This window comes from Diospyros lotus, chromosome 7 (genome assembly GCF_014633365.1).
Source record: "Diospyros lotus cultivar Yz01 chromosome 7, ASM1463336v1, whole genome shotgun sequence".
In the NCBI taxonomy this organism is placed as follows: Eukaryota; Viridiplantae; Streptophyta; class Magnoliopsida; order Ericales; family Ebenaceae; genus Diospyros; species Diospyros lotus.
The window spans coordinates 14,963,966-14,976,522 of record NC_068344.1 but is presented as its reverse complement, the minus strand read 5'-3'; the positions used below and the strand labels follow the sequence as shown (position 1 = coordinate 14,976,522).

The following is a 12,557-nucleotide window of genomic DNA, read 5'->3' as shown; positions in this document are numbered from 1 at the left end:
TCCCTCCCCCTAGGCACATCCAAGCGGCTTATCGAAACGCCAAAAATAAGTTGATGGCCCAAAGACCTGATGATTTAGTGAGTCTACTCTTCATAGAGAACATTAGGGATGTAGGTTAGGGGGTTTTATTAGGCCTACTAATCAGCCCTCTCCCCTTGCATTCTCAGTCGCGGACCAGGCGATAAGAATGATGAGGAAGCAAGGGGGAAGGGTGAAAAGGGTTCTCCATGGCCATCATCACACACCTTCACCATTCCTTAAAGAGGAATCTTTTCCTAAGGGTAGATCTCCTTTGCTATTGGGATTTTCTTCTCGCTTAGTATCTTTATCATCTAACTTGCTTCTCTTGTTCTGCAGGGATGGATATGCTTCGGGAAATGAACCGATGACGATGTGAGGAAGACGCCTAGAGACTTGGGAGAGGGGGGAATTCTACTCGCCCCTCTAGAGGAGCTATTCACCAACCCTCCTCATCACGCTCTCAAAGACAGGTGGGTGCCTCCTCTTCAAGAGCAAGTTCCACGCAAAAATACTTGTGCCCCATATGCATTACATTATTATGTGTTCATAGTAATTTGTCTATTTTATTTTCTAGAATAAAAGATGAGAGGTAGGTCGACCATGAGTCCTCTCCTCATGTAAGAGCCCGTTGTCCTGTAAGTAGCCCGGCAATGAGGAGGTGTAAGAGCCCGTTGTCTCACAAGTAGCCTAACAACGAGGAAGTATAAGAGTCTGTTGTCCCGTGAGTAGCCTGACAATGAGCAAGTGTAAGATCTGTTGCCCCACAAGCAACTCACCTTGCTTCACCCGGTAACAAAGAAGCGTAATATCCGTTGTCCCCCAACTAGCCTGACAACAAGAAAGTGTAATATCTGTTGCCACGTGAGCAACTTACCTTGCTTCACCAAGTAACAAAGGAGCATAATATCTATTGCCCTGCAAGTAGCCTGGCAATGAGAAAGTGTAATATCCATTGCCCCGCAAACAACCCAACAATGAAGAATTGGAACATCAATCATCTTGTAAATAACATACTTTACATGGCTTGACGGTGGGATAAACAAAGCCTACCAAGCAACATACCTTGTGCAACCCGACAGTTGCAGAACCAAAAGTTGTCTCACTAGCCAACCAATCAGCTTGGCTCGATAGTAAAAGGCCACCAAATCACCAAAAGACCACCATGGGCCTAAGTCTCATGTGACAGAGCAAAAGTGCCCAGTCCACCTTGTGACATAAAAACGCAAACCCCAAGATTAAAATAAGACCCCTGGAGGGAAAATTTACAAAGAAGGTTGGTTTGGTTTGCTATTGCTACAAATCCTCAGTTATTTAGAAAAAAGTGATAGTCATACACAATATCACTCAACAAAAGAGAAAGAAAGAAGCAAGAATGCAAATTTTATTCATGAGAGGAAAATTACACAATTCGAGTGAAGAAAAAAAGAGAGGATCCTACAAGCCTACGCCAAAGGCCCTTGAGTAGTGCCAAAAGTAGCGAGAATAGCATCAACAGATACAACTGAAATCTCACTTTCCTCAGTACCCACATTACATGGAATGCCCTTAGGAGCTGCCTCTCCAGAGACACCCAAGTCTTGAAGGGCATCAATCATTTCATCGCCTTCGAAGTCGAAAGGGTATGGCTCCCACTAGCCCATCAAATTTTCCAAATCATCCATGAGCCAAGACTTGAGATAAGAAGAAGGGCTCGTAGGATCGAGATCATATTGGCACCAATCAAGAGGCACAAAATCCTCCACCTTAGAGGTAAGAACCAACTATGGAAAAGTCTCCCCCGGGCGTTGTGCCTCCAAATAGGAGCGGGCAAGATAGAAGCCATATTTAGTGTAGACCAAGGAGTATTGCCCCTTCCTATCTTAGCAATCCTTGGATGGGCAATACTCCTTCATTACCTCGACATAGGTGGCCACTTCCTCTTCCACTCGCCAGGCTCCAAACTCGTGGGGCCATTTTCGACATTCTATCAGTTCAGCCACCCGTAACAAGTGCTCCTAAAGAAGGTCCTCTGCTAAGGAACTATCGACTCTGTTAACGTTCAATTCCAAGTTGAGAGTTACTATCGATCTTTGCTATCTTCTGAATCAGATCGGAAACAATTGCCTATCAATAGCCTAGAATTACCTTTGGAATTTGCTTTTAGTGACCAATTTTACAATGATCAAACTAACTGCTTTCGTCGGAATCACAGTTGAGAATGATCGACTTTGATACCATTTGTCACATTCCTAGGGTTACCTAGGGTCATGATTGAAATTAAGGGAGAAATTAGAATGATAGAATTGAAGAAGGGAGAGAAAATAGTAGAAAGAGAGGGAGAATTAGAGAGAACCGAGAGAGGGATAGAGAGAATTAGAAGGAAAGGGAATTCAATCTCATTTCACATAATAAACCCATCCTCTTCCAGTAGCCCTTTTATAGGCATAGCTGGCTACTAACTACATTCCTAACAGCACCCATGTGCTCCTAACAATTTGCAAAATATCTCATAATAAACTATTATAATCCTATTACAATATTGTCCCTTTATTGCTCCTAGAGTCATGACCCTTAAAAACGAGGGTTGATTGCCACACGTCCCTCCTCTCCCTCCACTATAAATAGGGGAGCCATTTCCGCCCTCAGGTAAGCTCATTTTAGGACCTAGGCTTCATTCTTGCACTCTAGCATTTCACAAGTCTAACTTAAGTATTGGAGAGTTTGCGTGAGGACACCCACCCATGCCCTTAATAGGTTGTTTTTCTCAACAGGGCACTCAGTCATCAAGACACCTAATCATCTAGGCACCTGATCATCCATAAGACTCTCTGCACTTAGACTTATAGGTCTCCTAATCATCTGCATCGACTCACAGGTCTCCTAATCATTTGCATCTAAACTTATAGGTCTCCTGATCGTCTGCACCTAGACTTATAGGTCTCCTAATCATTTGCATCCAAACCTGGAACTCTCGAGATCACTTGACACACAGACAACACCTTGAACTCGTCGGGCCTCACACTTATCACTCCCACTTTACAAATTTATTGTTTTAGTCAAGCAACAACAAGTATAATTGTGAACTTGACATTGTCAAGTGGTTTCTCAATTCCATATTTGGTTTACTTATTAATGAGGCCTTATAAACAATTGCACTGATTGCTGTGGATTTTGGGTATTAATATCATTGATGGCAAGAATTGCCTGTCTGGTGATTTCCTGTTATCAGGGGAATGGCAGCTGGAAAAGAGCTTATCTGTTTGTCCAACACACACACACACACCCAATGAGGTACTTCTATTTTGTCTACTTTGTCTTCTTGCCTGTCTTTGATTGTGGATAAGAGTTTTAAAATTTTGGTAGTTTCAAATGCCAAACCTGTTAATAGACAAATAAGATAGATATGCTGTAGGAAGCACGGTTACTTTTGTTGCCTCAGGCAGTGTTCATATATTTCGGTCTCGTCCTATTTTCTAGTGGGAAGAATTATATTCTTAATAGAGATGAGTATACGTCCAGGTGGTTGAGAACTACCACAGCTAGATAGATGATTCATTTATCAGAGCCATATAGTTCTGCCCCCCCCCCCCCCCCCCAAAAAAAAAAAAAAAATAATAATAATAATAATAAATAAAATATAAATAAATAAATAAATAAAAATGAAAAATCACAAGTACTGCTAAATTTCTGGGCCTTATGCTAGTGAGTGAGAATGGTTTTTGCTTGATATGATCAAGAACTTCAAAATGTTAACCAAATTCAAATACAACGAAGCAGAGCAAGAAGTTTATAACTTGAGATAGGTTCCTCTTGGACTTGGTCACTTGACTGCTATCTGTTTATTGGTGAAGCAGAAGGAGAACCACCTCAGGTTGCTGTGTCATTTGTTTTGTTCAATTGTTCTGGACGTTTAGTCATATTCTTCGCAATGTTCACAGAATGTGCTTGTCCTCCATATGAGATCTAAATACTTCATAGAGACTTCATACAACTCCTGGTATTTGCAGTCTCAATCACCAGCCTGTACAAACAGGTCTGTTTGGGGTATTGAAAGATCCTTCTTTGTTTCTTATATGTATAACTATTGAATGATTAGTCAAATTTGAATGATCTGGTGAAGAGATCAGGTCTCTGTTAAGGCTTTAAGAGATACTGTTTCCTTTGGTAATATGACTTCTAAGTGTTCCTCTGTTTATCTTTGAGAATATGTATGGCTTTATTCTAATTTAGGCAATTGTGCGGCCTGTCCTCACCAAATGAAAGCCAAAGCCGACTGAATCAAGCAACACGATAAGATGATGAGATGCTAAGCCGGTTTAAAAGTAGGTTCTAAGAGGTTACCACAACTACCGAAAAGTACATCTTTTGGAATTAGCAGCAACAATTGATAGAGAAAAGGTTAGGTGTTGATAAATAACATGTTGGTTTTTTTCCCAATTTTCTGTCATTATAACTGAAATGGTGGAAAAATTGGGTGACCATAAAGTAATCTCCAACTTTCCTTTAATGGGTTTTTTCCGTTGCACATACAGTTTGAAACATCCTGCCGTCCCTCTGTTACCCGGGGGGGAAAAGAAGCCCTGTAAGCTCTTGGTAGTTTTCGAATTTTGAGGAATGCATTCAAAACCTACAACCAACCACAGTAAACTAGCTGCATCATTTCACAGATTACTGGTGTGGTCCAGCTTTTGCTAGTTTTGCGAAGTGCGCTAATGATTCATTGGAGGGGATGAGTTAACAGAGACAGAAGGTAGCCCGCTTTCAGAAATAGTCTCACTCTATTTTGAGGAACGCCAGTCGCTAGGTGTTACAGTTTTAGAATGGAAATACTCCCTCCCATCGTCAACTATAAGCTTGGCAGCGTCAAAGACCAAAAGATGAAAGAAAGAAAAGAAAAAAAGAAAGAGAGGGAGTATTTTGGGTCTTTTTCTAGGCGTACACACTATGCAATGCATGTTCGTGTTCTGGAAGGGGGTGGTTTGAAAGTGTAGTTCGCATTTTGAATTTTTCTACTCCAATCCAACCTAATCATCATTAGAAGAAATGTGTGTCTGACTTTTGTTTGGATTTAGTTGGAAAATAATAATAATGTGTGTGTGTGTATTACCAACTCAATAGTTTAAGCTTTGTGCAACAAATATTCGCCTGCTTTGCGGCTATAAAGATTGTGCTTTGTGAACGCGGCGATTATTTAGAATAGGACTTGACTTGTGTGGAATCAGTCATGTTACTGTTCAACATTTATTTACTTTACTACTACTACTACTACTACTACTAGTACTAGTAGTCCGTTCTGGTGACTACTAATGGAGACAATGCTAATGTAAATGTAGCCATAAATTAAGAAGAATGATCCATCTAGTAAATAATGTGATGGAAGAGTGGGCAACGGAAATGTACATTTAATTTCACTGCATTTCGCATTCCTTTACCGTATTGGAAAAAGTTTAATCAGGTCAGGAAATACTTGGTATGTGGATGGATGCTAGAGAAGAGAGTCATAATAATTTATCCTAAATCCCTGCCAAAATAGTGTGTGTCATCTAATCTTGGATTGGTTTCCTTCCATTTGTGGTTGTGGACGACGACGACGACCCAAAGTTCATTTTAAAGGTGAAGCCCCAATATGGACTTTTTGATTATTTTGCAAGAGTGATATATATAAAAGGGTGTGCTGCTATCCTTGCTTGTGTGTGCGTGTGTGTGTGTATTAGAGAGGGGGAAGAAAGGTTGGGGCAAGGGTGTTCAAAAAAATCGATGTATTGCGGAAATCGGTCAGGCCGAATCAAATCAAATTGAATCGGTTGATTTTTTTTTTTTTTTTTTACAGTCGAAAACAGTTTGCATCCTGTCTAAATCGTACGGTTTGTAGTTTGGACAATTGACAGTTCAGTGTTAAAACGGAACTGTTCAAGAAAATAATAATAAAAAATTATAAAAAAATTATTATTATACAAATCTAATAATCGGCAGCCCGTTCCTATTTATTTTTTACACTATTTTATCTTTATTTACCATTTTTAAATATCATTTTTAATAATTTTAAGTAGCATTTTAAACCGCGGTAAACTGCACCAAACCAGACCGTAAATGCGGTGCGGTTTGGTGCGATTTGGCCTCACCCAAATTAGACTGCGATTTGATTTAATTAAAAAATCACACCAGTGATTTGATGTGCTGAAAATAATTCGGACCGGTCAAATTGCACCGCACACTCCGTAATTGGGGCTGCTACTCAAGAGGGAGAATAATTCTCAACTTCAGTTTTTTTTTTTTTTTTTATTAAGAGAGTGCTTGCTTAATAGGTCAATTAAGAAGGGTCAGATTAGGCAGAAATTTGGTGGGTGACTATATTCAAAACTGGGCAGTTTAAATTTGAAAATTTTGTCATGGAATTTTCATCTAGATACATGGGATGGGAGGAAAGGAAATCATTGTAAATGTCAATTAAGAGGCATAAGAAAGATTCAAACTCATAATTTCATGTTTATTTTGTGATGTTGGTCATTACTCAAATTACTCTTAAAAAGGACTTGGTTGTCATGTCATGGGGTTTTTAGCCTATAGGAATGAAGTTGGATCCAATCTTGATTTGATATTCTTTATCCCACCCTAAAATTCTCTTTTATACTTGCGCCCATACACGTGTACTTTTAACTCCATATCTCTCCATCTTTATGGGATATTTATACCTATTCAATAAATTAACAAATTTTGTGTTTATAATAATATTTTTGGTAGCTGAAAAATAGAAAAAAAAAATAATCATAAAATAGAGAAGATAAAAGTGCTATAAGTTAAATAAAAGACGAAGAAGTAGAAAAATTATATGTAAATAAATTGTATCCAAGGTAAGCAATTTGATTCATTATAATTAATGAAGAGAAGTTAAAAAGTGTATTCATTCAATTCTGATCCCAATTAAATTGTATCCAAGGTGTCAGCAATACAATACCAGGAGACACGTGACATAAGAATCGGGTGGTTTAATTAATTAATTAGCCTCCTTTTTTTTTAATATATATATATATATATATGTTGCATTATCACGAGATGAGGTTCTACTGGTATCCATTATATATATATATATATAGTCTAAAAGAAGTGAATAAAAAGGGGTGGCCATGTGCGTTCCTATTGGCAACGGTTTCAGTGAGCTTCAGTTATGGTGGTGGGTTGCCAAAAAGTGATTTATTATTATTATTATTACACGTCAAATGTAATTGGAGCAACATAAGATTCATGTCCTCCGCCTCCTTATTCTTCTAGGTCATGTGAAATTGGGTGGTGCTGGTGGAGTGGCGTATTTGTTGTTGTATTATAATAATAATAATAATAATGCTGATTCAATTCAATGAGGGAGGGGGGTAAGGGTTCAATAAATATTGCTCTGCTCTCATATTATTAATTTATATTTGCATTATTATTTAGTTCCCATCACATTTACTTACGAAACACAACGCAAACACCAGAACCAGAAGATCAATTAATAATAAATAATATACACTGCATTGCATATATATATATATATATATATAAACTTACTTGCGCTGTCCTGTCCTGTCCTGTCTTCCTCCAAACTGATGTGGCATCAACTGAAATTACTAGAATACTCCTATGCACTGATAGTCTCACCTGCCACGCGGATCACCTGAGAGACCAACACGTGGCAAGTCAACACTCCGGAGCGGAGCCCGAGAAATCCGGGCCGAACCGCAAGACCCGTTCCAACTTGACCAAGATTCTCGGGGGTCGTGCCCGCTCATCTCGGGTACCCCAAAACGGTTTCGCCTATAAAAGACAAGGACTCTCGCCAGGTATAGACAAGCTCTACAGCTCTCTCATTTACTACTACTTGCTTTACTCTACTGATTTGAGCATCGGAGTCCACCCCGGGGGATCCAAGCCCCGGCCCTCCATTGTCTTGCAGGTCCTACACCCGAGGTCCGACATCCCCAAGTCCGAGGTTCCGTTCCCGAGGTCCAGTCGCAGAGATAGCACGTGATGGTTGGTCCCAAAAACCATCGTCACAAACCAATAATAATAATAATCTAATCTACTCTGCGCATAATAATCGTGTGTACCGGCGGTGCTTTTTATGTGCACGTATCAAACAGTGATGATCCAATGAAATCGGGAGGGAGGGAGGGATGCTATGTCTCACAATGCCATGCATATATATATGTATGTTATTTTGACTAGTTTTATTTATTTTTATTTTTTTTGGGCGGGGTGGGGGGCATTTACAGCTGGGTTTCTAAGATAAAAGAAATTAGTAAGTTGTCAGCTGCTTTAGTTTAGGTTAGGGGAAAGGGGAAAGGTGTGTGCTCAAATCAAATCTTTTGTAGTACGATCGAGTTCATCTTCTATTATGAATCTCTCTTACTATTAAATTGACCTCTTTTTCAATAAAGATAAATAAATACACCGACCTCAGCCACCCCTCCCTCCCATTTATTACTATTAGCTGCTTTTGCTAAATTTATTATAATAAAACCACACCACAGAATTAATTACATGTTCAGAAGAGTTAAAAAAAGTGTAAAAGAGAAGGTGTGAACTCTTGAATTGAATTGAATTGATGGCTGCTATTTATGTTGGGAGGCACCGTTTTTATTAAATGACTTTTGTTTCTAATACTACCTCCTGCTGCTGCTGCTGCTGCTGCATACAAATTAAAGAGGAGGGTGGAATCTTTTTAGTTGATTATTATTATTATTATTATTATAGAATATATGTCAATGAGGGTCAGTGAGTGAGGAGAGGAGGACACTCAAACCCTCCCTCGTGTGTATTATGCTTATTATTATTATTATTATTTTGGAGGGGGGTTGTTTAAGAATTAATAGTTAAAAAGTTTCCAGTCCATTCCACACCTCTCTTTTATCTTTTCTTCCTTCATGTGTTGTGTTCCTTGGCATGTCTTAATTGACTGCCTCTTATTGAATTTTCCAAGTCAAATTGGCCTAATGTATGGCCTCTCCCCCCAACGTGTACGCTTTAAATATGTGATGCAATGCTACTACTTGCTGCACTCTATGTTGGACCACCACCACCCATCTTTTATGACTCTTGACTGCGCCCTTGACTTTCTCTTTCACAAATCACAATTTTCACCCCCTTTTTTCTATTGAATTGTTAAGTGAAAATAAAAACATCACGCACCTATCAGCTCCATTTGTATCCCCGGCCCCCTTCGTTTGAAGTTAGTTGGGGGGGTAACATAAAAAAGAGACCATAGGCAATTTTAAAAATATTCTTAGAATCATCCAAAAGGTTTTGTTTATCATTTCAATTAATAATCTTAATTGGAGAGACTAATTCAGAGTTTTACCAGTCAACCTGAAAGAAAGTTGCATATCTATTGGAATAGTCAGTCAGTCACACTTTGGACACGTACGTCTGCGTCGTAGCTTCACAAAAGCATGAGTTTATTATTATTAATAGACACATACACACACTATGAAATTGAAACCTCCATAATTGAGGTATGCTGTCAGGAAGGAAGGGGAAGAGAGTAGAGAAGTTGCCGCCAAGGTTCAAAGAAAGAAAGAAAGAGAAAGCTTACTACACAGATACACGATGAATCGCATCCAAATCCAATAATGTCTATACACCACAGGCTTCATAGGTGGAAGAATAATTGATGCCTTGCAAACAATAATAAAAATCAAAATTCTAGGGATGTCAGTGTTCTAAAATGCCTATGCTGCAGCTACTGTTAGAACCTAGAAGAAGATGATCCTCTATACTCTACTCTACTCTCTCCAAAAACGAAATACGTGTATATCCAAATAAACCATCCAACAAACTAACACAAGAAAACCAAACAGGGGAGGAAAAAAAAAATCAGTCTTTCTTTTTGCCTTTTTTTAGTTTCTTGGGTTGGGCATGATTTCAGTCTGAACCAATAGAGATTATTGAACCACTAGATATGCTACCATGGCTGTCACTGCATAGAGCCAATGCCCTCTCCAAATTAGCAACAATATCAGTCATGGTTGGCCTATCTTTTCCCTCCAAATTCACACAATGCAGAGCCGTGTATGCCACAAGCTCCACTGCCTCTGCCTCATTTACCTCCGGCGGCCCCACCCTGGGGTCCAAAATCTTCCCTATTTCCCCGGCTACAATTGCAGGCACGGCATAATCCACCACACTCATTGGTGCTCCCCCATTTTCACCTGTCTTGAATATGGCCCTCTTTCCAGTCAGTAGCTCAAGCAATACCACTCCTAGGCCGTACACATCACTCTTGGATGTTAGCACGTTCAGGCCATAGTACTCTGGATCAATATACCCAACTGTCCCAGCTGCCTTTGTTGGCCTGTAATCCTTATCAGACTCCGGACCCATTAATGACAATCCGAAATCAGATACCCTAGCAGTCCAATTTGCATCGAGCAGAATGTTGGACGACTTGATGTCTCGGTGGATGATTGGTGGAACTGCGTAGTTGTGGAGGTATTCTATGCCACGAGCAGCATCTAAGGAGATCTTGATCCTCATTTTCCAAGAATTTACAACACTGCTGCGCTTCTCCACATTGTTCTTGTCATGAAGATGATCATAAAGTGCACCATTCTTCATGTATTCATAGACCAAGAGCCTTTCTTCCCGATCTTCACAATACCCAACAAGCCTAACCAAGTGCTTGTGGTGTAGTCTGGACAGAAACGCCAGTTCTGAATCAAATGCAGTCTCTTTCTCTTGGAACTTCTTCGTCTTATGACCCGTCTCTCCCCTTTTAATAGCAACCTCGCGACCATCCCACAATTTGCCTCTGTACACGACACCGAAACTGCCAGCACCAATCTTGTTCTCCGCCGAGAAGTTGTTGGTAGCTGCAGCCAGGTCGGAGAATGAAAACTCTTCGGCCCTGTCTGCATGCTTGGAAGAGGTTCCACTTCTCTGGCGCCTCATTGCCCTAGACCCTTGTCGCCTGATGGTGGATGACCTCGAAAGGGGACTAGTAAATGATCCTTGCCCAGCATTTGAATTGGACCCCGTAACAGTCGGCTGAACTGAATTGTGAATCTTCTTGTTCCCACAAAAACCCCCAGCCCACAGGCAGTAAAATATAGTGCAGATGCATGAAACGGCCCCAACTGATCCCACTATGCCAAAAGCCAACAAGCCCTTGCTCAAAGCCTTAGATGGAGATGCCGGAGCCGGAGTAACAGTTGGTTGAGGCACCAGTGGCGGCGGCGAAGCTGGTGGCGCCGCCGGAACCGGTGAAGTACATGGTCTACATAGATTACCAGACCCGGAACAGAGAGATTGAGACTCTGGGTATATACCACAATCACTGCATGTAGATTGAACACAAGGCCCTGGAAGAATCTTTGGCAATGGAAGTGAAGAAACGTTGTAACCACCAGGCCAACCGGGCCCCCAACAAATCACTGAAAGATTACTTGTAGTCAATCCACAGGTAAAATTAAATCCTGCAACAATAGATTCAAAGAAGATCCCTTCTGTGGCACTGCTGGAAAACTCTCCATTGCCACCCCAACAAACTACAGAACCGTTTGAGCTGCGAATGGCACAGCTGTGATTGGCCCCAAGAGCAAGTCCAGAGTACTCGAATGGCGCCGAATTGAATGGAACAGCCAATTGGGCAGATTCATTGCTTCCTTTACACACAACCAACCCAGTTAGAGTCAACCCACAAGCGTGGCTGCCTCCGACTATTATGCTTGACATGGACACATTCACAAACAGAGATTGGATTTGATCCGCCATTGCTCTGTTTCCTCCCCAACATACTACCTTGTGGGTATTCGTCAAAACTCCGCAAGAAAACCCTAACCCAGATGAGATTGACCGAAAATGGTCGGACCCATCTGGGGACCGAGACGAGATTCTCCAGCAGAGCGCGCTTCCAGTCCCGTTGGTTATGGCGCAAATTTGGTCGTCACCCATGGAGAGGTCTCGCAACGGCGTCATCTTGTTGTTGTATACCCTTTTTGGGACGAAGTTGGAGTCCCAGCAAAGGAGGATGAGGCCGCCGGACCTCAAGGCGCAGAAGTTGTCCCGGCCGCCGGCGATGTAGTCGAAGGAGACCTGTGGCTGGATGTCGATGACCTGGCCATTCCGCCAGCATTGGATCCGCCGAGTCCACTGCCCCGCCACGACGCCGCAGACGGTGGCGGAGCGGTAGGCGACGGCGATGGTGGTGGCGGAGCCGCCGAAGCCATGGACTACTGGAAGCGGCGGAGACAGGGCTGCGAATAGGGCGATGACGGCGACGGTAACTACAACCGTCGTCATCTAACGGAATGGCTTTGCTGCTGTGTTTGGGTGCCCTTCACCTCATTGGAAACGGTAGAGAGAGAGAGAGACCAAAGATTTCCATACATTCACACGCACGCACATTTATATATTATTGATCTTCTTCTCTCATCAGTTTATTTTTTTTTTTTTTTTTTGAGAAGGGGCTCTGTTTTGTTCAACTGAACTTGTTGTGGGGGGGATGCTATCTTCACCGCAGGTGTGTGAAGTGGGAGCCTGACCGACCACCCTGATAGGACACCTGTCCATAGGAGGGGCTACCC

At 41.3% G+C, this 12,557-nt stretch overlaps 2 protein-coding genes across 32 annotated transcripts in view; one reads left to right on the top strand and one right to left on the bottom strand.

The window, feature by feature from the left end:
- Nucleotides 1-12,557, top strand: part of LOC127805894 (protein EARLY FLOWERING 4-like) — a 29,516-nt gene that overhangs the window by 10,951 nt on the left and 6,008 nt on the right. For 4 of the 31 annotated variants that reach the window (XR_008024206.1, XR_008024208.1, XR_008024215.1 and 1 more), the window contains exon 4: nucleotides 358-491. The exons of 3 other annotated variants lie outside the window; for them this stretch is intronic. The gene's annotated coding sequence lies outside the window, so the exon portion shown is untranslated. 24 more of the 31 variants (XR_008024197.1, XR_008024196.1, XR_008024195.1 and 21 more) reach the window with 20 other exon arrangements.
- Nucleotides 9,411-12,557, bottom strand: part of LOC127805893 (putative serine/threonine-protein kinase-like protein CCR3) — a 13,896-nt gene continuing 10,749 nt past the window's right edge. Inside the window, exon 2 of the mRNA XM_052342722.1 lies at nucleotides 9,411-12,087. Within this exon, the coding sequence (XP_052198682.1) occupies nucleotides 9,898-12,087 (2,190 nt within the window). The 3' untranslated portion in view covers nucleotides 9,411-9,897. The remainder of the gene's footprint in view (nucleotides 12,088-12,557) is intronic.